Here is a 22,859-nt window from a genome sequence, read left to right on the forward strand (position 1 = left end):
TTGCTGTATTCCTTAATCGTTTAAAAAATTGGTGTCCCCGTCTACCCCTACAGTGTTTGTGGTGTGAGACTCGTGGAAAAACATAGGTGAACTGAATAACAGATATTTTGGTAGAAGAAATTGAATTTTTGTACTCTACTGTAAAATATTTTTCTGGTGTTTGAGAGACACAGGATTCACAGACATTTGGGTTATATTACAACCAACTGTATGATTTGGACAATGGAAACCAAAAACAGTGACAAGTCAGGTACAGAATAACTACTCCCACCGCCAGCATGCCCTAAGGTAGCCATACATTATACAATTTTCTTATTCAATTTCCTTTAGATTTAACTTCAGCAATGTAGTACAAGGGCCTGCCTGACTGCATACAAATTGAAAGTGTTTCGGTTTTACCTCATATTATATGGCTTAGGTAAATCTAAAGGAAAATTGTGCAAAAAAAATGTATAATGTAGGGCTAGCCTAATGCCGCATACACACAATTGGATTATCTGGCGGACCAGAGTCCACCAGACAATCCGCCCGTGTGTGGGCTCCGGGATACTTTTTCTTCCCAAAAGCCAGGCGGACTTAGAAATGGGTCTTGACTCAAAATTGTCTGCCGGACTTGGCAGTCCGGCGGACAATCCGCCTGTCTGTGTGCTAGTCCGCCGGACTTTTGAAATGAACGAACTTGCCCACACACGGAGAAAAGTCCGTTCATTTTTAATGTAGCTCCAGGTAGACAGAACTAGCGAAGGAAGTCAATGTCGCTGCCTCCATCGGCGAGATTGACACCTTGCTAGCCCAGTCACCTGGTATGGATTTAAAGGGGAACCCCTATGCCAAAAAAACAGCGTGGGGGTCCCCCAAAGTCTTTACTAGTGGAGGAGCCCAGCTTTCTCCTTTGTTGCCGCCGCCATCCGGAGGTCTTGTCCCGCTCTTTGGGGGTCTTGTCCCGCTCTACGGTTCTTCTTGCCGGGCCTCCACTTTCTTCTTCCAGCTCTTTAACTAGCGTTGGCCCGGTCTTGTTGCCGCTGCCTTCTTCCTTCTTCTTCTTTTTCTTGTTTTTTCGACACAACGTTCTCCCTGGCCATTGGTAAGAAAGAAGGAGTGGAGCTTTTATTAAGAAAAAGTCAAGATTTGCATGTAAACATAGCTACCTATATTTAAAAAAAAAAAAAAAATACATATATCTAGAGATCTAAACATGACAAACAAATCTTTTTTTTTTTTCTTTTTATCCTGGCATTAGACACTATCTACCTATACATATTTATTTTTCTGCAGGCAATGTTTGACTCTGTAAATTTAAAGTGTATGTATAGCCAAAAACTTTTTCTTCGTTTTTTGATACTGTAGGGTGGGATAATAACCCATTTAAAGTTTTATTGTCTCATTTATTTGTCCTGGTGACCATTATCATCAGGCAGAAAGTGGTGGGCAATCCAAAATGATATTGCACCAAAACTGGAGGTGCAGTTAACTCCTCCAATGGGAACCTCCTGTTTCAGTGAAAACTGCCTAAAAAGCAAATTCCCCCTCACTTTGTAGCGATGCCTCACTATTTGTCATGCCTCCTGGAAAGGAATTGAAGGGAAACCTTTCCAAGGAGGCACAGATATTTTAAACTGACACAAAGTTTAACTTTTTTCAAAATGTAAAAACATCTTTTTATTATATGAAGACTTTAACTATGGAACTGTGTTGCCAGGTTTAAATGATTTAATGAAGCACCTCTAGTAGAAGAGGCTTTATACTCAACTGTCCCACCATTCGTTCCTCCAAAGTTCACTCTTGCAGAGCAATAACCTCTTCACTTCTGACACACAACCTTGTGTGTTGAATGTGTGGTCTTTTGTTGTGCTCTGTGGCTCCTGATTCCAGCAGCTGCATCACTACAGGACACAGTAAAGTTGTAGGAGTCAAACGAAGAACCCATACTGTTGGTGGGGAACGGTGGGGGGCGAAATCTACACTAATGACAACTTTGAAGACTGTTCAGGCAGCCATAGCTCTTGGACAGGGCAAAGCTTGGATGCATGGGTGGTGAGACTGCTGAAAATAAAGCCTCTTCTTTTGCAGGTGGTGCTTGGTTTCAGAGGGAGTTACAAAGTTATTTTAAAGCAGAACTCCAGGAATATTAAAGTAAAACTGAACAGCCAATTTAAAAGATAAAATAACAAAACCGGATTTGCTGCAATAACTATCCTGGAGATTTACCCCACATTACTTTTTTTCTGCTGTTAGATGATCTCTGTATAATGCCCAGCATCTTCCAAGGCTAGGTTGTCCTGGACCTGCCCAAGCCTGTTACTTGACAGTGAAAGGAGAAGTAGAACAGTGATTAGCTCATCTGTCTGTCATTCTGCCCTCTCTTCCTATCAGTATGCTCCTTGTCAGCACATGAACGGATTAGCTCATTGTACTGATTTATTCCTCCCACATTCCAAATCTTCCATACAAAGACTGCAAGAAACTGATACCAGGTCAAATGCAGCTTCACATTTGGAGTGCCATCACTGAAAGTCTGAATGTAATACATTCCATTACATACCAAAAAAGGCAATCTGACGCTAGATCAGACACAGTAAACATTAATCCAACTCTTCCTTCCTAATGCAGTATCCATTATAGCCACAAGCCAGGGGAGAAAAGTTCCACCATTCCAGCCAAGAGACCAACAGTACAATATGAGACATAGAGGAGCACGGCAACTCCTCCTATCTTAGCTAACTTTTGGATAATTGGGTGCCCAAGAAAATATCTGAAAGGCAAATGTCTGCTTTAAAATCCTGCTAGCAATTTTGCAAGTTTTATTTAAGTACACGTTTACTTCAAATGACAAGTAAACCCAGTGTTCTTTGACTTTATGATGGCAGGGGATACAAGTGATGACAAGTAACTATCTTTTGTTTTAAGAAAACAGTTCTACAATTCACAAATTAGACTTCTACTACTAGTAAACTGACGATGTCCTTTCTGGTTATGCCCCTTAGGCTGGGGCGTTTTTAGCCATATGCCTATATCTGAGCCCGAAGATACTCACATGAACTTTGCTTTCCATTGTTTGTGCTGGTGGTTTATGGACTTTAATTCATCTTTTTATAACAACTTAATCTCCACATTTGTTTATCCAAGAAACTGTATAATACAAATAGCTCAATTTAAACCACAGCTTTGCTTATGTAATTTTCACTGACGCATAAAGGTTGCTTTCTTTTCCAAGCAATTATGTGAGGCAGATACATTTTCCAGAAAGGAGATTCTACGTTTTGTAATCTCTTGTCTTTCTTTTGCAAATAGGATAATAAAAAAATAAAAAAAGACAGGATCTGAGATGTTGTAACAAATCAAAATATGACTTTCCTCTTTTGTTGAACAGATTGCGCAAGCATACATGCCAGTGTTAGCTTCCTTTGCTATGAAATCGGCCTTCAGAGTTCAAATATAGTTTTATATACAGTATGTCCTCCATTAATCAAGTGAAATGCTTTACTATTTGTAATTTCTACTTCCTGTAATTATAGGAGATACATACTGGTTCATTATCACTTTTAAAAGGTCAGATTAAACAATATTAAATAGCATTTATTCTAAAAACACACTATATTTATTTGACTTTTTTCAAGGAATAGTTGTGAATGTATTTACTTTATATGTCAAAAACCCAACTGGAATTATGAATTTATTTCACTGAATGATGTGACAGAGAGATATAAAAGGATCAGTGTAGTTCTGATCCCAGGGATGGGGGAGCAGAGGAAGTACCTTGGTCTTTCACAGTTCTTGTGCATATTTTATTCAAACTAAAATAAACAATGTTTCAGGTCTTGGACAGGTAAATATGAAATATTGGATATGAAAATTATGTATTGCTAATTTCATCTAGGAGGTGGCACATTAGGTAATTTTTTCATAGGTTCCCCCTACTTTCTGTTTGAAAAGCCAATTTTACGAAGCTCAGTAGTGCAAGCTGACATATACTCACATAGGTGAATAAGTCGGAGAAATGTCTCATCCTCCATCTGGCCATGTCAGAGGTTTCAATCAGAGATCAGAGGGATTACTTACTAAAGCCCAGTACACACAGGCCAAATGTCAGTAGACATCAGCCAGTAAAAAAAATGTCCAACGTTCGCCCCGTGTGTAAATGAGCCAGTCCAACAGAAGATGTGCAAATTGTCCGGCTCCTGTTGGACAAGCATGCTGGAAAACCAGCGGCCGACTAGCTCTCGATCAGCACTCTTAGCCAATAGCTGAAATTGTTGACAGGAGTGTCCTGGCGGGGGGGGCGGGTGTCACCCTGTCAGGACACAAAGCTCAGCAGGGGGTAGATCACAGTACTAACGTCGGATCATTGTTACAGCGGCTGACAGTTTGTACCAGACTTAAAGGTATAGAGCATGTTCATCTAGTAAAGTGAATGAGGTGAAGCTATGTTCACTTCAATTATCTAGTCCTATTCTTTAATTACCTCTGCATATGGTTTAATATTCGACATTAAGGATGAGCTCAGGCGTGTTCGCAGCTCCACGTGCCCGCCAGGAAGCTGACACTCCGCAGCACTAACCACAGGCAGTGAGACATTAACGATCTGTGCAGCTGAGGATTGGTAAATGTCTCACTGTCTGTGATTAGCGCTGCGGAGTGTCAGCTTCCTGGCAGGCGTGGGCACATGAAGCTGTGATCACACCTGAGCTCATTCTTATTTAACATAAACACAGCTTAAAGTGATTGTAAAGTCTCATTTAAAAAATAAATAAATACTTCCTCTGTGCAGTTGGTTTTGCACAGAGCAGCCTGGATCCTCCTCTTCTCAGGTCCCTCTTTGCTGCTCCTGGTCCCTCCCTCATATAGAGTGCCCCCACAGTCAGCAGCTTCCTATGGGGGTACTTGAGCTGAGTCACAGCTCCCTGTGTCCATTCAGACATGGAGTCCCAACCCAGTCCCACCTCCTCTCTCCCTTGATTGGCTGACGCACAGCCACGGGAGCCAATGGTGCCACTGCTGTGTCTGAGCCTATCAGGAGGAGTGGTATTTGTGGACATCGCTGGAAAAAGATGGTGCTGGGGTGGTTGCTACACACAAGTTTTTTTATCTTAATGCATAGAATGCACTATAATAAAAACAACCTTCTGCCTTTATAACTCATTTTAATCTTATGTACTAAGCTAACAGCCTTTACTTCTCTTCTTAAACAGCTTCCAAATCAACCCCGCTGTGTCTGAAAGGTGTCATGTATTTGTAAAACGAATATATTGTGTGTGTAACTTAAAGTAGAACTATGGGTAAAACCTTTTTTTTTTGTTCATTTGCATAAGGGAGGGTATAACCCCTGTAAGGTTTACTTTTGCCATCTTTATCCCATTGGGGAGATTTACCTTTCTTAACTAATAGCTGAAACAGGAAGAGAGAGAAAATCCCTGCAAAGTAAGGAAATCTCTTTGGGACCCCCTAGTTACCAGAACTAGTCTCCCCGTTGGTAGTTTTCCCGTCTATTACTTTTGGATTTTCTTTTACTTTCACTTTCACTGATAATGGTAAACAGGACAACACAGACCGCAATAAAGACTGACAGGGGTTCTAATCTATTTCCCATCTATCCAAAACAAAAAAAGTTTTGTTTTTAGCTATACTTTAAGAAAACAGATATAAAATGTTTACTTTACTAACTTTTTTCCACTTGTTCTTTAATCCAAAATGTTCTCCCTTGTGAAGGGAACGCCTAAAATTATGAATCTTTTTCACTGTGTGAATATACCTTAAACATGACCTTTCTCTAGATACAGTATGGTTAAACGTTATTACCACTTTGGTCATAAAATAGGACAAGAGCAGTGAATTTATTATTTTGTAATTTCAATAACAATGTAAAAAGTTAAATGCAGAGGTCCCCTCCAAAGATGCCAGACCTTCTCAGCAAGCAGACATCTAGCCAGTAAGCATACAGCTACAATACTTACCATATTGATGCCGTGCTTTAAGTTTGGGTATAATTTTAAGTAGAAGCACAATAAGGAGGGAAAAAGTGGGACTTTAAAATGAAGCGGCTGAAGTGTGAGGGTCAGAAAAAGGTAATTTAATTGAATTCATAATATATAATACAAAGTAAATTCATATATATACATACATACATGTGCCATTGTTGGGCACAAGATGTGTTATATGAAGACATCAAGGTGTATGTAAAGACACATAAAGTCAAAAAACATATATGAACAATAAATAGTATGTGGAGCAATAGCATAGCCTAAAAATGCCTCAGGGCGACATATCCGGTACCTATGTTTGTAATCACATAATGTAAACATAAATGTACTGAATTAATATTAAAAATTAAAAGTAACGTCGGGCCGTAGTAATTATCACTGTAGCATCAAATGTAGCTCTACGCGTTTCGTGGATGTATTCTCCACTCATCAGGAGCAGATGCGACAGATACCTGTAAAATATATAGATATGGTAAACCACACTCTGTATAGAGGGGAATAGGTACAGTACATAGAGTGCTTTCAAAAGAGATTGACTAAGCATATCTACCATCCCCGGCAGCGAACACAGCAAACAGCAACTGGTCCGTGGTGCGTCGGAGGCGCAGATCGCCCCCCCCGGGAGCTGAGGCGGCATATTTGGGCGGCGGATATAGTGAACAGGTGCCTGGGTATGAAGATAAGTTCCATGTGCTAACAGTGCTGGTATATGGAGAATAGGCGTATCTAAAACAAAGTATGTACATGAACGTTAAGTGAGCATGTAAAAGAATGTAATGAAATAAAAGAGATTGTAAGTGTGTGGGGTGAAAAAATAAATATACAAAGAATTCCGTGATAATGAGAAGTAGTGTATGGGAATAAGAGTGTATAAAAATGAAATATATGAAGAGTGTTAGAACAATGCGAGTGAAGACTAGAGGATGAAGTGTAGACATATATGTTGGTTGTGATGTGCCTGCAGAGGTATGAAAAGGATGAACAGTGTGGTGAGAGTGTGGGGTGTGAAATGAGCCAAAGCAAAGGGAGTGCTAGGTGAGTGCGGTGAAAGGGTAAAGATATAAAACAAGTGAGTGTAAAGGTGATAAAAAATGAAGTGATATAACAAAGGTGGGCAAACAAAAAAACAACCAAAGTGAATCCAGGACCAAATTACACCTACCCGATAGCTGTAAACCCAGCATCACCCAGTAAAAAATCAACTGGTGTGCGGGAACCACAGGAGGAGACCGGCTGTGTCAACAGCCATCCTCAACTGGGAAAGCCCAAATACAAGCCGCCAGCACCACGTGTGTGAACCGAGGGGGGGGGGGGAGGGGCGCCAACACTAGAGCAGGTGGAGCCGCCCAGCAATTGGCGCCGCCCAAACACCCCCGTCAGGGTCACGTAGGTGGTACCTGCGGCGTCGGCGCGATGACGCGAAAAAAAAAAAAAAAAAATGCACACGTAACGCGCATGGCGCGCAGACCGTGGCGCCGATGCACGGAGGGACAACCACCCGAACCTCCCGGACATAAAAATTATATGTACAGGGAGGAGGGGGAGGAGCCCACAATGTGCATCGCAGCTCCCATAGGTGAGGAAAAGGGGCCGCCAACGCCACCAACGCTACCAGCAGCCAAATGCAGATCACCACCAGAGACATAGACATGCATAATTCAAAAGGACATGAGTGTTCATGTATAACCATAGGAATTGTACTGGAGATGTCATATAAAATACTTAATAGACTTGTTGTCAACATACACCAATAAACCAAGTCCGTTCTTGGCTATACCCGATGTACATATCCCTGTAGGGCATATGGACATCTAAAGAATGACCCTAACACATGGATAGCAGGGGAGCACTACTAATCCAGATCTCCAGCCGCTCCCATCCCTGTAATAGTAGGCACAGCAGTTTGGGACTTTAAATGAGGCACGGGTTAGCGCCTCCATCCCGGTATTTAGCACAATAAGGAGGGAAAAAGTGGGACTTTAAAATGAAGCGGCTGAAGTGTGAGGGTCAGAAAAAGGTAATTTAATTGAATTCATAATATATAATACAAAGTACCGTATATACTCGAGTATAAGCCGAGATTTTCAGCCTCTTTTTTGAGGCTGAAAGTGCCCCCCTCGGCTTATACTCGAGTCATCGCTGTCTGCCCGCTCGATCAGCGTGTCGAGCAGACAGACAGCGGCCATTCTATTCAAAAGCCGCGCCTCCGGCTCCGCCTTCGCCTGTGATAGGCGGAACACTGAATTTCCCAGCAGCCTGTGTTCCGCCTATCACGGACATCGTATCATCCTCGTACTACGGACGAGGATGATACGACGTCTGTGATAGGCGGAACACAGGCTGCTGGGAAATTCAGTGTTCCGCCTATCACAGGCGAAGGCGGCGGCGCAGCTTTTGAATTTTACAATGGCCGCCGACGAAGAGGGCACGGGACGGAGGCAAGGCAAGGCACGGCACGGGACGGGACGGGACGGGACGGATGCAAGGAGGCAAGGCACGACACGGGACGGATGCAAGGAGGCAAGGCACGGCACGGGACGGAGGCAAGGAGGCAAGGCACGGGACGGAGGCTCGGGACAAAGGTAGGCTGGACACACACACACACACACACACACACACACACACACACACACACACACACACACACACGGATGGAGACACACACAGGGATGGATGGATGGATGGAGACACACACACACAGGGATGGATGGATGGATGGATGGAGACACACACACACAGGGATGGATGGATGGATGGACACACACACACACAGGGATGGATGGACGGACACACAGGGATGGACGGACACACAGGGATGGACGGACACACAGGGATGGACGGACACACACACAGGGATGGACAGGCATGTCTCACCCTCGGCTTATACACGAGTCAATAAGTTTGCCAGTTTTTTTGGGGGTAAATTGGGGGCCTCGGCTTATACTCGGGTCGGCCTATACTCGAGTATATACGGTAAATTCATATATATACATACATACATGTGCCATTGTTGGGCACAAGATGTGTTATATGAAGACATCAAGGTGTATGTAAAGACACATAAAGTCAAAAAACATATATGAACAATAAATAGTATGTGGAGCAATAGCATAGCCTAAAAATGCCTCAGGGCGACATATCCGGTACCTATGTTTGTAATCACATAATGTAAACATAAATGTACTGAATTAATATTAAAAATTAAAAGTAACGTCGGGCCGTAGTAATTATCACTGTAGCATCAAATGTAGCTCTACGCGTTTCGTGGATGTATTCTCCACTCATCAGGAGCAGATGCGACAGATACCTGTAAAATATATAGATATGGTAAACCACACTCTGTATAGAGGGGAATAGGTACAGTACATAGAGTGCTTTCAAAAGAGATTGACTAAGCATATCTACCATCCCCGGCAGCGAACACAGCAAACAGCAACTGGTCCGTGGTGCGTCGGAGGCGCAGATCGCCCCCCCCGGGAGCTGAGGCGGCATATTTGGGCGGCGGATATAGTGAACAGGTGCCTGGGTATGAAGATAAGTTCCATGTGCTAACAGTGCTGGTATATGGAGAATAGGCGTATCTAAAACAAAGTATGTACATGAACGTTAAGTGAGCATGTAAAAGAATGTAATGAAATAAAAGAGATTGTAAGTGTGTGGGGTGAAAAAATAAATATACAAAGAATTCCGTGATAATGAGAAGTAGTGTATGGGAATAAGAGTGTATAAAAATGAAATATATGAAGAGTGTTAGAACAATGCGAGTGAAGACTAGAGGATGAAGTGTAGACATATATGTTGGTTGTGATGTGCCTGCAGAGGTATGAAAAGGATGAACAGTGTGGTGAGAGTGTGGGGTGTGAAATGAGCCAAAGCAAAGGGAGTGCTAGGTGAGTGCGGTGAAAGGGTAAAGATATAAAACAAGTGAGTGTAAAGGTGATAAAAAATGAAGTGATATAACAAAGGTGGGCAAACAAAAAAACAACCAAAGTGAATCCAGGACCAAATTACACCTACCCGATAGCTGTAAACCCAGCATCACCCAGTAAAAAATCAACTGGTGTGCGGGAACCACAGGAGGAGACCGGCTGTGTCAACAGCCATCCTCAACTGGGAAAGCCCAAATACAAGCCGCCAGCACCACGTGTGTGAACCGAGGGGGGGGGGGAGGGGCGCCAACACTAGAGCAGGTGGAGCCGCCCAGCAATTGGCGCCGCCCAAACACCCCCGTCAGGGTCACGTAGGTGGTACCTGCGGCGTCGGCGCGATGACGCGAAAAAAAAAAAAAAAAAATGCACACGTAACGCGCATGGCGCGCAGACCGTGGCGCCGATGCACGGAGGGACAACCACCCGAACCTCCCGGACATAAAAATTATATGTACAGGGAGGAGGGGGAGGAGCCCACAATGTGCATCGCAGCTCCCATAGGTGAGGAAAAGGGGCCGCCAACGCCACCAACGCTACCAGCAGCCAAATGCAGATCACCACCAGAGACATAGACATGCATAATTCAAAAGGACATGAGTGTTCATGTATAACCATAGGAATTGTACCGGAGATGTCATATAAAATACTTAATAGACTTGTTGTCAACATACACCAATAAACCAAGTCCGTTCTTGGCTATACCCGATGTACATATCCCTGTAGGGCATATGGACATCTAAAGAATGACCCTAACACATGGATAGCAGGGGAGCACTACTAATCCAGATCTCCAGCCGCTCCCATCCCTGTAATAGTAGGCACAGCAGTTTGGGACTTTAAATGAGGCACGGGTTAGCGCCTCCATCCCGGTATTTAGCACAATAGGGAGGGAAAAAGTGGGACTTTAAAATGAAGCGGCTGAAGTGTGAGGGTCAGAAAAAGGTAATTTAATTGAATTCATAATATATAATACAAAGTAAATTCATATATATACATACATACATGTGCCATTGTTGGGCACAAGATGTGTTATATGAAGACATCAAGGTGTATGTAAAGACACATAAAGTCAAAAAACATATATGAACAATAAATAGTATGTGGAGCAATAGCATAGCCTAAAAATGCCTCAGGGCGACATATCCGGTACCTATGTTTGTAATCACATAATGTAAACATAAATGTACTGAATTAATATTAAAAATTAAAAGTAACGTCGGGCCGTAGTAATTATCACTGTAGCATCAAATGTAGCTCTACGCGTTTCGTGGATGTATTCTCCACTCATCAGGAGCAGATGCGACAGATACCTGTAAAATATATAGATATGGTAAACCACACTCTGTATAGAGGGGAATAGGTACAGTACATAGAGTGCTTTCAAAAGAGATTGACTAAGCATATCTACCATCCCCGGCAGCGAACACAGCAAACAGCAACTGGTCCGTGGTGCGTCGGAGGCGCAGATCGCCCCCCCCCCGGGAGCTGAGGCGGCATATTTGGGCGGCGGATATAGTGAACAGGTGCCTGGGTATGAAGATAAGTTCCATGTGCTAACAGTGCTGGTATATGGAGAATAGGCGTATCTAAAACAAAGTATGTACATGAACGTTAAGTGAGCATGTAACAGAATGTAATGAAATAAAAGAATTTTAAGTAGAAGGGACTCTCCCAAAAATGTAAGCCAGTCTTGAAAACATCACTTTCCTTGCTGAAATGTTTTTCAGGTATGAATAAATCATATAAAACTGGCAAATAATGGGAATGCGTCAGAATTCCATGCTGCGGTAGTCTATAGCAGTGCTTTCTCACTCTAGCCCTCAAGTATTCCCATCAATGCTAATTAATGCACATCATTTAGATTTATTCTATTCTACATCTGAAAGCCATGGGGAACAGACATTGAGGTGTTATTCATAAATTCATTCTTACAAACTGTCCCTGAAGCATCAAAGCGTAGAAAAACCTAATGCCTTATGTACTGGATTAATGTTTTTGAGGGTGGGGAACTTTTTGATCCTTTCCATATGAAAAACCTAAAAGGCATACAGGTTGCTATCAGTACCATAGGGATGCATACTGTTTATTTGTGTATTAAGAGCAGGGGTCTCCAAACTTTCTAAACAAAGGGCCAGTTTACTACCATTCAGACTTTGGGGGGGCGTGACTGTGCCCAGTAGTAGTAAACAATGCCCTATCTTGGACGTTAGTGAATGGAATAGTGCCCCATATTTGGTGTCAGTGGAACCAATAGTGCCCCATCTTTGGTGTTAGTGGAAGGAATTCTGTCCCATTGTTGGTGTAAGTAGGAGAGTCAGTTGAAGGAATAGTGCCCTATTGTTGGTGTCAGTGGCAGGAATTTTACCCTATTGTTAATGTCAGTGGCAGGATAATGCCTCAAGGGCTGGATAAAAGCCAGCCATGGGTCGCAGTTTGGAGACCACTGATCTAGAGGAATGGATTCTGTGGTTCATGTTTTAGACTAGTATCTCAGAGTGAGGAGCACGTTTTATAGCAATACTCATTTAAGATGTATAGCAAGCTGTAATGTAGTATTAGCGCTGTTTGTATTTTGCACCGCATATGTCTGTAGTGTGTTATGCCAGAAAATATATACATAAATATATTCTGTCAATTAACCTACAAAAAACATTGCTAGAAGAAATGGAATGGTTAGTCCATGGATTCCATCTTTATACAGTCTTTGCTATGCCTTTCCTATGTCCCCTGCATGCCCTCTACTTGGCCAGTATCTTATGTGTCCACTTAATGCACTAAAATAGAATTTGTTATACCTAGCATGGCCAATAGTATTACTTTATTGACAAGTGATGTGTGTATACCACATTTAGCTGGACATCCTTAATACGGATGTTTTTAGAAGGATAACAGACTATTTCTGAAAGTGTTCAGCACACCAGACACTTCTAATGGGAAGCAATGTGTTTCCACAAAGTTTGTTGTACAAGAAACATATAATTATTGCTTTCCTTTTTCAATTTTGAACTTGTTTGTAAAAGTACATTTTCTTACTTTTTGAACTTCTTCAGCGTCAACCAGTCTGGGACTCGGAAGTCTTGTTTGCCAGAAGTGGGGGCTCACCTAACCAAAAACTCCTGAAAGAAGCTTTAACCGCAAAGGAACTGCAGAGCATGGAAAAGCATCTAGCTGGTATGTGCAAAAGGGCTTGTTACTGTGGATGAGGAAGGGGAGAAATGTTCACAATAAGAATGAGCTATATAAAACAGCCATCTGCATGTTATCAAATAAGTTTTATTCCTTGCTCTAACATTCTCATCATTTAGACTGACTCATCATTTAAGCTGTGTTATCAGTGAACTGGGCAACAGGCTCTTTCAAACCTTTTAGCTGATAATGAAAAGTCATTCTGTAATACCAGTTGGCATTTTTCAGACTTGTGTAAATAGTACTTGCCCCCATAAAGAAACAGATTTAAAAAAAAATAAGACTCTTATAAAATTTGATTCATAGTCAGTATATTTCAAGAATGTTTAGCGAAAGAGGTGTGGGTGCTTAGTGTTTTTCTGGAGAGTTAAATCATCTGTTTCTCACTTTTACTGCTACAAGGCAGCAGCTGCATGCAGGATCACGTGTGCATATATAATATATATATATATATATATATATATATATATATATTATGTGTAATCCTGCAAATCCACCTGCGATGGGCGCATGTGTGCTGCCAGCAGGCAGCTTCTGCTGTGACAATCCTCTAAAATAATGGTGGCCACACAGAATTTTGACACTTTGGGCCCAGTTTGGACATTTTCACTTAGGGGTGTACTAACTTTTGTTGCCAGCCAATTAGACATCAATGGCTTTGTGTTGAGTTATTTTGAGAGGACAGCAAATTGACATTGTTATGCAAGCTGTACACTCACTAATTTTACATTGTAGTGTAATTTCTTTAGTGTAGTCACATGAAAAGCTATAATAAAATATTTACAAAAATGTGAGGGGTGTACTCACTTTTGTGAGATACTGTATATATATTTTACTGGTTTCTTTTTATCAATGTTACACATGCAAAGTGAACAAACAAATGAAAAATCTTCATCAAATGATTAAAATAAATCCTTAACTCACCTTTGGCTTAAAAAATAGCATTATTTAACCACTTCCCGACCAGCGCACGACGATGTACGTCGACAGAATGGCACGGGCAGGCATATTGGCGTACAGGTACGTCCAATATTCAATGCCGCCCTGCCATCGGGAGCGCGCTGCCGGCAGCGCGCTCCCGCGCTGGTCGGGACCCCCGTGAGTCCGGTCGCGTTTCTCCATTCTGCCTAGCAACTAGTGACGCTGATCTCTGCTCCATGTGATTGGAGCAGAGATCAGTGTTCACTAAATGAAAGCCCAACCCCCCCACAGTTAGTAACACACCCCTAGGAACACTTAACCCCTACACTGCCACCCACTGGTTAACCCCTTCACTGCCAGTGTCATTTACACAGGAATCACTGCATTTATATAGCAGTGATTACTGTATAAATGACAATGGTCCCAAAAATGTGTCAAAAATGTCCGATCGGTCCCCCACAATGTCGAAGTCACAATAAAAATCGCTGATCGCCGCCATTGCTAGTAAAAAAAATAAAAATAAAAAATTATTAATAAAAATGCTATAAAACTATCCCTATTTTGTAAACGCTATAACTTTTGCGCAAACCAGTCAATAATCGCTTATTGCGATTTTTTTTACCAAAAATATGTAGAAGAATACGTATCGGCCTAAACTGAGGAAAAAAAACGTTTTTTTATATATTTTTGGGGATATTTATTATAACAAAAAGTAAAAAATAATGCGTTTTTTTCAAAATTGTCGCTCTATTTTTGTTTATAGCGCAAAAAATAAAAACCGTTAAAGCGACGCAGTGCCGAATCGCAAAAAGTGGTCTGGTCTTTGACCAGCAAAATGGTCCGGTCTGCAAGTGGTTAAATTGGTACACTAATAATTGTCTCCCTTTATATTGTAAAGCGCTGAGCAAACTGGTAGCACTATATAAATCCTGTATAATAATAATAAGACACACAGTCTTTGATTTCAGCAATATGTTTACAGTTTGAATACCCTTTCAAATTCAAATGGAATTTGATTTGAAATTCAATTAGAATTTCAATTCGGATTTTGGAAATTCTGACAAATTTAATTTCGTTATTCAGAGAATTTGGTAAAATTTGTTTGTACTGTAATTCGGATACATTCGAAACTCCGAATAACATAAAAAATTGTATGAATTTTTATTCAGAACGAAACAAACCGCACATGTATAAAAAAAACAAGAATGCATGTGAGTAGATTCATACTTGACACTGGAAATATTATCATCTGTGCTTATAGCAGTGGCAGCCACTGTGGATATGCTTTGATGTGGATGATGTTGGATACATTGTTATATACAGTAAGTAGTCCACAGTGGGTTTAAATTGAAGTAGTTACTTTTGCTCTGAGCAAGCACTGACTGACAATATAATGCCCAACCTGTGTCCCTTTGGTATATATATGTGTGTGTGTGTGTGTGTGTATGTATATATATATGTATATATATATATATATATATATATATATATATATATATATATATATATATATATATATATATATATATATATAAGGTGCACTGCAAGACTTGCTTATGTAGCGCCGGTACTCCTGTACGAGCTATGTTAGTAAATTTATTTTTTTCCTAGGACTATAGGTTGGTCTTGGGGTTAATTTCACTAAATTGTGATTCTGGCATCAGTTTGGCTGGACTGTACTATGTTCTGCCTGGTCATAGGTGCATGTATCATCTCTGACAGCCATTGGAACACAGTCTGTTTGGACACATTGGCTCAGAGAGAGAGATTTGTACCCAATCAGTGGGTGCGTTGTCTCGCTGTGTATTCCGGGAGAGGGTACTTAAGGTGCTGAAGTCACGTGGTTCTGGGTTCCGGTCCAGAAGTATGCTCTGACTCCATGGTCCTGGTCCTCCTGACCAGCCCCCAGAGGCCCTCATGGCCTGGGGTGCGGATCCATCTGTTTCTGAGTCTTGAGACTGGCTAGTCCGAGGTGCAGTAACTGGAAGGAGGATTTCAAGGTGGTTCGGTGCCGTCTCGGGTTTGGAGAGGCCCAGCAACTCAAAACGCAAACGGGGGAGGACTCTTCGGAAGAGGACCATGCACAAGGCTGGCTGCTCGGTAAGAGCCTGGAAGCTAAGCTGTAAGGACACCAAGTAAATCCGTATTCTTATGGTATCGTCGGACTGGCTGCAAGATTCTGGTACTATAAGAAAGTTCCTAATTTCATCCTTTGGTTACAACCAAGTTTCTGTGAGAGACTTTCTGGGTTCATCTAAAGTTTTACAACCAAGTCTGTGGAGAGAATTTGCTAAGTTTGAATCACTCGTCGGCTGCTAAATCCATGAACCAGGATTTATCTGACAGTTGAAGAATCCAATTGTGAGTGGCTATTCGCTGGATCATCTAGAGAGAGACATTTCAAGTGTCAGCAGTTTTCCATACAAGTACCTGAGCTTTCCTACCCATACCCTCTATTCCCAACTGAGAGACTGTGTTTTGTTCAACGTTTTATGCAAATAAAAATTCATCAAAAGGGATTCAAGTGTCGGTCTCTGGAGTTATTGGGCCATCAACCTCGGGAACTCCTAGACAAAAACAACGAGGTGGAAAAAGTAAATTGTAAGCCCAGCAAAACCAGCAGCTCCTTCAGGGGTCAGTGCTACACTTATATCATATATTTTATCTTATTTGTTTCCTTATGTTTTAACTACATTTACTAACTACACACAAGTGACAATATAGAAATAAGTATGAAAAATATAAGCCATACTCCAAAGCTTAGCTTTTCTGTTTCATTTGTCCAAACAAATTGCATACATTGATGTCTCCACCTAAAACCAACCTTCCTTAACGTGTTTCACAACTGCTGGCTAGCTCAGTGGAGTGAAACGTTAAGAATACCAGGACCTTGAAGCTGAGCTTCAGCACAGTGGCCAAGACCATACAGCAGTTTAACAGGACAGGTTCCACTCAGAACAGGCCTCACCATGGTCGACCAAAGAAGTTGAGAGCACGTGCTCAGCATCATATCCAGAGGTATCATATCCAGAGGTTGTCTTTGGGAAATAGACGTATGAGTGCTGCCAGCATTTCTGCAGAGGTTGAAGGGGTGGGGGGTAAGCCTGTCAGTGCTTAGACCATACGCCGAACACTGCATCAAATTGGTCTGCATGGCTGTTGTCCCAGAAGCCTCTTCTAAAGATGATACTCAAGAAAGCCAACAAACAGTTTGCTGAAGACAAGCAGACTAAGGACATGGATTACCGGAACCATGTCCCGTGGTCTGATGAGACCAAGATAAACTTATTTGGTTCATATGGTGTCAAGCGTGTGTCGCAGCAACCAGGTTTAGGAGTACAAAGACAAGTATGCCTTGCCTAAAGTCAAGCATGTTGGTAGGAGTGTAATGGTCAGGGGCTGCTTGAGTGCTTCCGGCACTGGGAAGCTACAGTTCATTGAGGGAACCATGAATGTCAACATGTACTCTGTCATACTAAAGCAGAACACGATCCCCTCCCTTTGGAGACTGGGCCACAGGGCAGTATTCCAACATAACGACCCCAAACACACCTGCAAGACGACCACTGCCTTGCTAAAGAAGCTCAAGGAAAAGGTGATGGAATGGCCAAGCATGTCTCCAGAGCTAAATCCTATTGAGCATCTGTGGGGCAATCTCAAATGGTGGAGTGAAAGACGACTCCAGTGACAACCTGTGAAGCTCTGGTGAACTCCATGCTCAAGAGGGTTAAGGCATTGCTGGAAAATAATGGTAGCCACACAAAATATTGACACTTTGGGCCCAATTTGGACATTTTCACTTACTCACTTTTGTTATTAGCAGTTTAGACATTAATGGCTGTATGTTGAGTTATTTTGAGGAGACAGCTAATTTAAACTGTTATTCAAGCTGTACACTCACTACTTTACATTGTAGCAAAGTGTCATTTCTTCAGTGTTGTAGCATGAAATGATATAATAAAATATTTACAAAAATGTGAGGGGTGTAGTCACTTTTGTGAGATACTGTATATGCATACATGTAAAAGGTAATCATTTTATGTAGTCTGTTTTAAAGTTCATAGGTCCTTAAATGCTCCCAGAAAAGCTACATCTCAAGGCAGGTATTGCACAATCACACATGGAAATTAAATTCTGGTTGCCATTGGTAAACTGCCCAAATTGACACAATTGGCATGAGTAAAGTGTTACAGAATGTGCTATGTTTGATATTACCCACAATGCTGTGTGCTGCTAATTCTCAAATGGTGATGTACCCTTCTTGTTTTGTGTACTAGCACTTCATTAAGGCCACACAGCGATGATACAGCTATACTGTGCTAAACTATGCTTGTTTTTTTTTTTTTTTTGCCACATTCTGCACATAACGGTGAAATGGTGTACTTATTCATGGCTGGCCTCACCCTTCTTCCTGACTAATATGTATCCCGGGGTGTAATAAAATACTCCATTTGAAACCCAACTGTGTTTATGTATTTGTTTAAATCATTTCAGTTAGGTCTGCATTTCAGTATGCTGAGTTCTCATAGTTTCTTTGTAGCTACACTGGAGTATTCTTGAAATATGAAATGCAAACTCTTTTGTTTTCCTTTGAATTTTATTATCTTAAATAAATTCAATAAATTAATTTACAGCAGTGTTGCACATTCTAATGGTACATCATACTGAATGTTATCCACTTAGAGACAAATAAGTAAATTATAGCAGTTACAGACCATAACATTTTTCTGATTCTAAAATAATACAATAATACACATCAAACAGCATTTGAATACCATACGTCAGAACATTCAGTTACTGCCCAAGAACATCACATTATAGGTGCTGTGTACACCTAATGTTTGTGTATAATGTACTTCTTCAAAGTGAATATGTGGACAAGCTTTGGACATTCAAGAATTTACATATTCTTAAAGCCCATATACAGTTTGGGTAAAAGCGTTAAAGATGAAAGCCCCACCCTCATTATGGGTCGGGCATGCTCAAGTAGGGGAGGGGGCAAATAAGAGGGGGTCTTTGTAGCTTTAGGTACTAGAGGCATTCTTACCTGAAGTGGTTATAAACCTCTGAAATTAAAAATGAACAAAGAATTTCCTTCTATAGTGTGTACTTGCTTTGAGCCAAAGCTCTAAGTGTGATTTCTTTCTGCTGTCTCCTTCCTCTGCTATCTGCACAAGCCACTTCTGATAGGTAGAGTGCCGACTCCAAGCAATCATGGGTGATGGGAGAGGGGGGCTCCAGCATGCAGCCTTTGATTGACAGCCTCAGCTGTGCATGTTTTCCTATGAAGCTGTGTGTGTGTGTGTGTGTGTGTGTGTGTGTGGGGGGGGGTGTCCATTTCCTTAACTCAGGTCTCAGATTACACTCCATTCCCTGCTCTATGTGCAGTGTGTGACATCAGATCCCCACCTCCTGATTCTGGAAGTTTAGGAGTTCTGTGTAAACTGTATACTTTGGATGGCTCTCGAGAACTGTGGGCTGCAGATAAACAGGTACAACCTTAGCTACATAAGGTACATAATCTTAGCACTCTGCTCTCTTCCCTGCTAGAGCACATGTGTTTACTTTATAGTTTAGAAGGTTACCTGGCTGCACAGGTGGTAGGGGAGCATAAAATGCTTAGCTGCTGAAAGGAAAGTGACCCTTTTCTGAAAACTATTGAGGTTAGTAGGGACTTTTTGTAAATGTGCTGCTTGTTAGGAATATGTAATTATTTGAATATCTGTAGCCTGGGCATGGTTGATCTTTAAGGTAGGCTAGGTTCACACTTTTGCTGCATTTGATCCAATTTTTGGCATTCTAACAACCAGTGACTCAGCCCCTGCTGTCAGCCAGGAACTTTGCAGCTGACAGCAGAATTTAAACAAAGAAGCCTGTCAGTAAAAAAATAAAACAAACAGCATGCGGGTCCCCCCACTATCCATACCAGGCCCTTCGGGTCTGGTATGGATTTTAAGGGGTACACCATGCCTAAAAACGAAATTCACACCAAACCTTCATCTGAGCATGCAGCCTGGCAGGCCATGAAAGGGGGCAAGTGTGCAACCCATACCAGGCCACATGCCTTCAAAAAGGGGGGACTCACCGTATATGTCCCCATATTGATAAGGGGGCCTCTTCCCCACAACCCTGGCCCAGTGTTTGTGGAGATCTGTGGTCAGGGGGCTTCTCAGAATTTGGAAGCCCCTTTAACAATAGGGGCGCTCCAGATCCCAGCCCCCGTGTGAATTCACCATAAAAAAGTCAGTGTCAGATAAAAGCACAACACTTTTTGATAAGTGCTTTTATGGAAAGAATTGCTAAATTGTCCCCAGTGTAAATCTATCGTCGATCATGTAATCCACATCAATCATCTAAATGACATTTGCTGATTTGCATGAAAAAAAACCTGCCGACACCCAACTCCTCCTGTAGCCTGCCTAGCGCTGAATGACACACCGCTTACCCCCCCATCGCTGAAGTAAATAGAGGGGTGAGAAGTCATCTGGTGGCATAATTGAAGATATAGGGACATGTCCACAATATACTGCACTACAAATAAATGAACACTGCATAAACCTTTGGTTCACTGGATGCCATTGCATGAATGGGCTGCATAACACAGTGTATCTTACTACAATAAAAGATGTGCTTTGTGGCAAATGGTTTTCTAGTGTGAACCGACCCTAAAGGTATCCATATAGCCTGGGTCAGCCACTGACATTTGATTAAATGAATACTCCTGATTGGACTGTATAGAATTCTTTAGCATTTTTTTTTCCCAAAATTAAATTACTGAAAGACCAAGTCTGCAGTTAGCTACCATATCTGCCAAATAACTGCAATCCACTAAAGCTGTCTAGTTGGAACAATTTCCGTTCCTTTCAGTTATAGACTAGGAGTACCCAGATCGGATGTCAAACCCATTCAGAATCTTTCCAGTTCAGGATCCAGTACAGGATTTACTTTGAGGGAAATATTACAGTAAAGGTTGACCCAACTGTGTGTGGTAGATCTTGCATTGACTTGGTGTCCCTCATTTACGCAACATAGTTTCTACTTTACTAAGAACAACCACATAACCATTACATATCTAGTTACATATTACAGGCCCCATCCGTTTTAAATTGGTGTACACACTTTTTGATTGAATGTCACTGCCAAAACCAAAGTGATTGTACTTGCATGATGTTTCCAGAAATATTTCATAAAAATAAAATTGGTAGATACCATATTGTACAAGAGAACAATATGCTATGGAATGAAGCAAGTTTCTAGTTGTCGTGATATTATAAATAACTCTACTTGTTTGGCAACAATGGATTGAAGTGTATTTTTAGGTTTTGTGTGAACTTTGGATTACAGAATTTGTTCCGAATGTTTTTTGTCATGTGCTGTTAGAGCTTCATCTACTGTTATAGACAGAGAATTGGAGCCTTTTAAGCTTTACAAGCAATATCAGCACAAAGTTCATATTTCACCAGGCCTTAGTGGTTTGTGGCACACACTACAAAGCCTTACTCTGTGGGAAATCCATAATTTAAAAATTGACAGAGAAGAATAAAAAAAGGAAAATATGAATGTTTTCATAGTGTTCTTGAAAGAATATTCACTGCCTCTCTGAGTGTTTGTTTTGATCTTGCAGATATTGAGAAGGACTTGGTGCTAATGGCAGAAGCAAGTATGTCAAGGAGTTCTGGAAACCAACATGGGGCTGGTACAAGTGATCCTCAAGGAACTACATACCACATAACAAGTGTGCAGAATCCAAAGCCACAAGTGCCAAATCAAACCACCAAGAACTTACAGCTTCACCTTCAAGGGAACAAATCACCTCCACAAGCTACCAGTAGAACCCATGGTTCAAATCCATCAAATAGCAGGCCACAGACTCCGAATTCTCAGTCAAGTAAACTTCAGACACCTGTGACTCCAGTTGGTAGGCCTGGAACACCAAACAGCATGGTGTCTCGACCAATAACCCCTAGTAATCAGGGAAGTAAAGATGGAATTACTCCTGTGCCTAGGAGTAGATCTGTAACTGTTAAAAGTCAGATTGGATGGACAGCTAGTGCGCTGCCTGGAGTTCCAGCTACAGAAACCTTAGCAATTGCCTCTCAGCGGAACAGCACTGCAGAGGTAAGAAAAAAACATTCAATCAGTTTGCTATAAAAAGTAATCAGATCATAGCATGATAATGTGAATTTTCACAACTGCCAATAAAAGATAATTATAGTTTCCAAAATCCTTAATCTAAAATTGTCACAATTGTTAGCAAGGCAATTACATCTGGGCTGTTAATATTTTGATACATTATCCAAAAGCCAGTAAATAAGGAAATTCAGTAAGATATAAAAATACCTCTTAGTCCAGTGATGCCTTCACTAAAAAAATAATTATAGGAGAATTATAATTATAGAAGTATGGCCAAATCTTTTTGGCCATACTTCTGGGTTACAGGAGTTCACTTAGTTGTGCTCCTGTGAACAAGAATCAACTGACATTGGGCTAAAGTCTGCTGTCGTCTGATTTCACAGAGCTGCCCCGGGCTCTGAAAGAACCCTGACAATAATATTGGGATTCACTTAGCCGCTGAGAGCCTGAGCCAGTCATTGCCCCATAGCCCAGTAATCCAGTGAGTGTTGGAGGGACAGAGCAGAGAGTGGTGACTGACAGTTATTGCTCTCTGCTCAGAGTGAACTGAGCAATCGGTGGTCATGTGATCACTCAGTTCTTGGGCTTAGATTCAGCAGAGGACAGCTATAGCATCAGACCGATGCTGCAGCAGGGAGGTGAGAATGTATGTTTTTTTTTTTTTCAAATCCTACGCTTCTCCTTTAAAAAAAACTATTATTTTCAACAAGCA

General features: G+C 41.5%; 1 protein-coding gene across 1 annotated transcript in view; it reads left to right on the forward strand.

Moving 5' to 3' along the window:
• The window catches only part of CUNH8orf34 (chromosome unknown C8orf34 homolog), a 422,416-nt gene that overhangs the window by 338,479 nt on the left and 61,078 nt on the right, over positions 1 to 22,859 (forward strand). Inside the window, exons 11-12 of the mRNA XM_077492843.1 lie at positions 12,958 to 13,078; positions 21,639 to 22,132. Of these exons, the coding sequence (XP_077348969.1) occupies positions 12,958 to 13,078; positions 21,639 to 22,132 (615 nt within the window). The remainder of the gene's footprint in view (positions 1 to 12,957; positions 13,079 to 21,638; positions 22,133 to 22,859) is intronic.

This window comes from Lithobates pipiens, unplaced genomic scaffold (genome assembly GCF_037356315.1).
Source record: "Lithobates pipiens isolate NorthernLeopardFrog02 unplaced genomic scaffold, aLitPip1_a1.2 Scaffold_19, whole genome shotgun sequence".
NCBI classification, from domain to species: domain Eukaryota; kingdom Metazoa; phylum Chordata; class Amphibia; order Anura; family Ranidae; genus Lithobates; species Lithobates pipiens.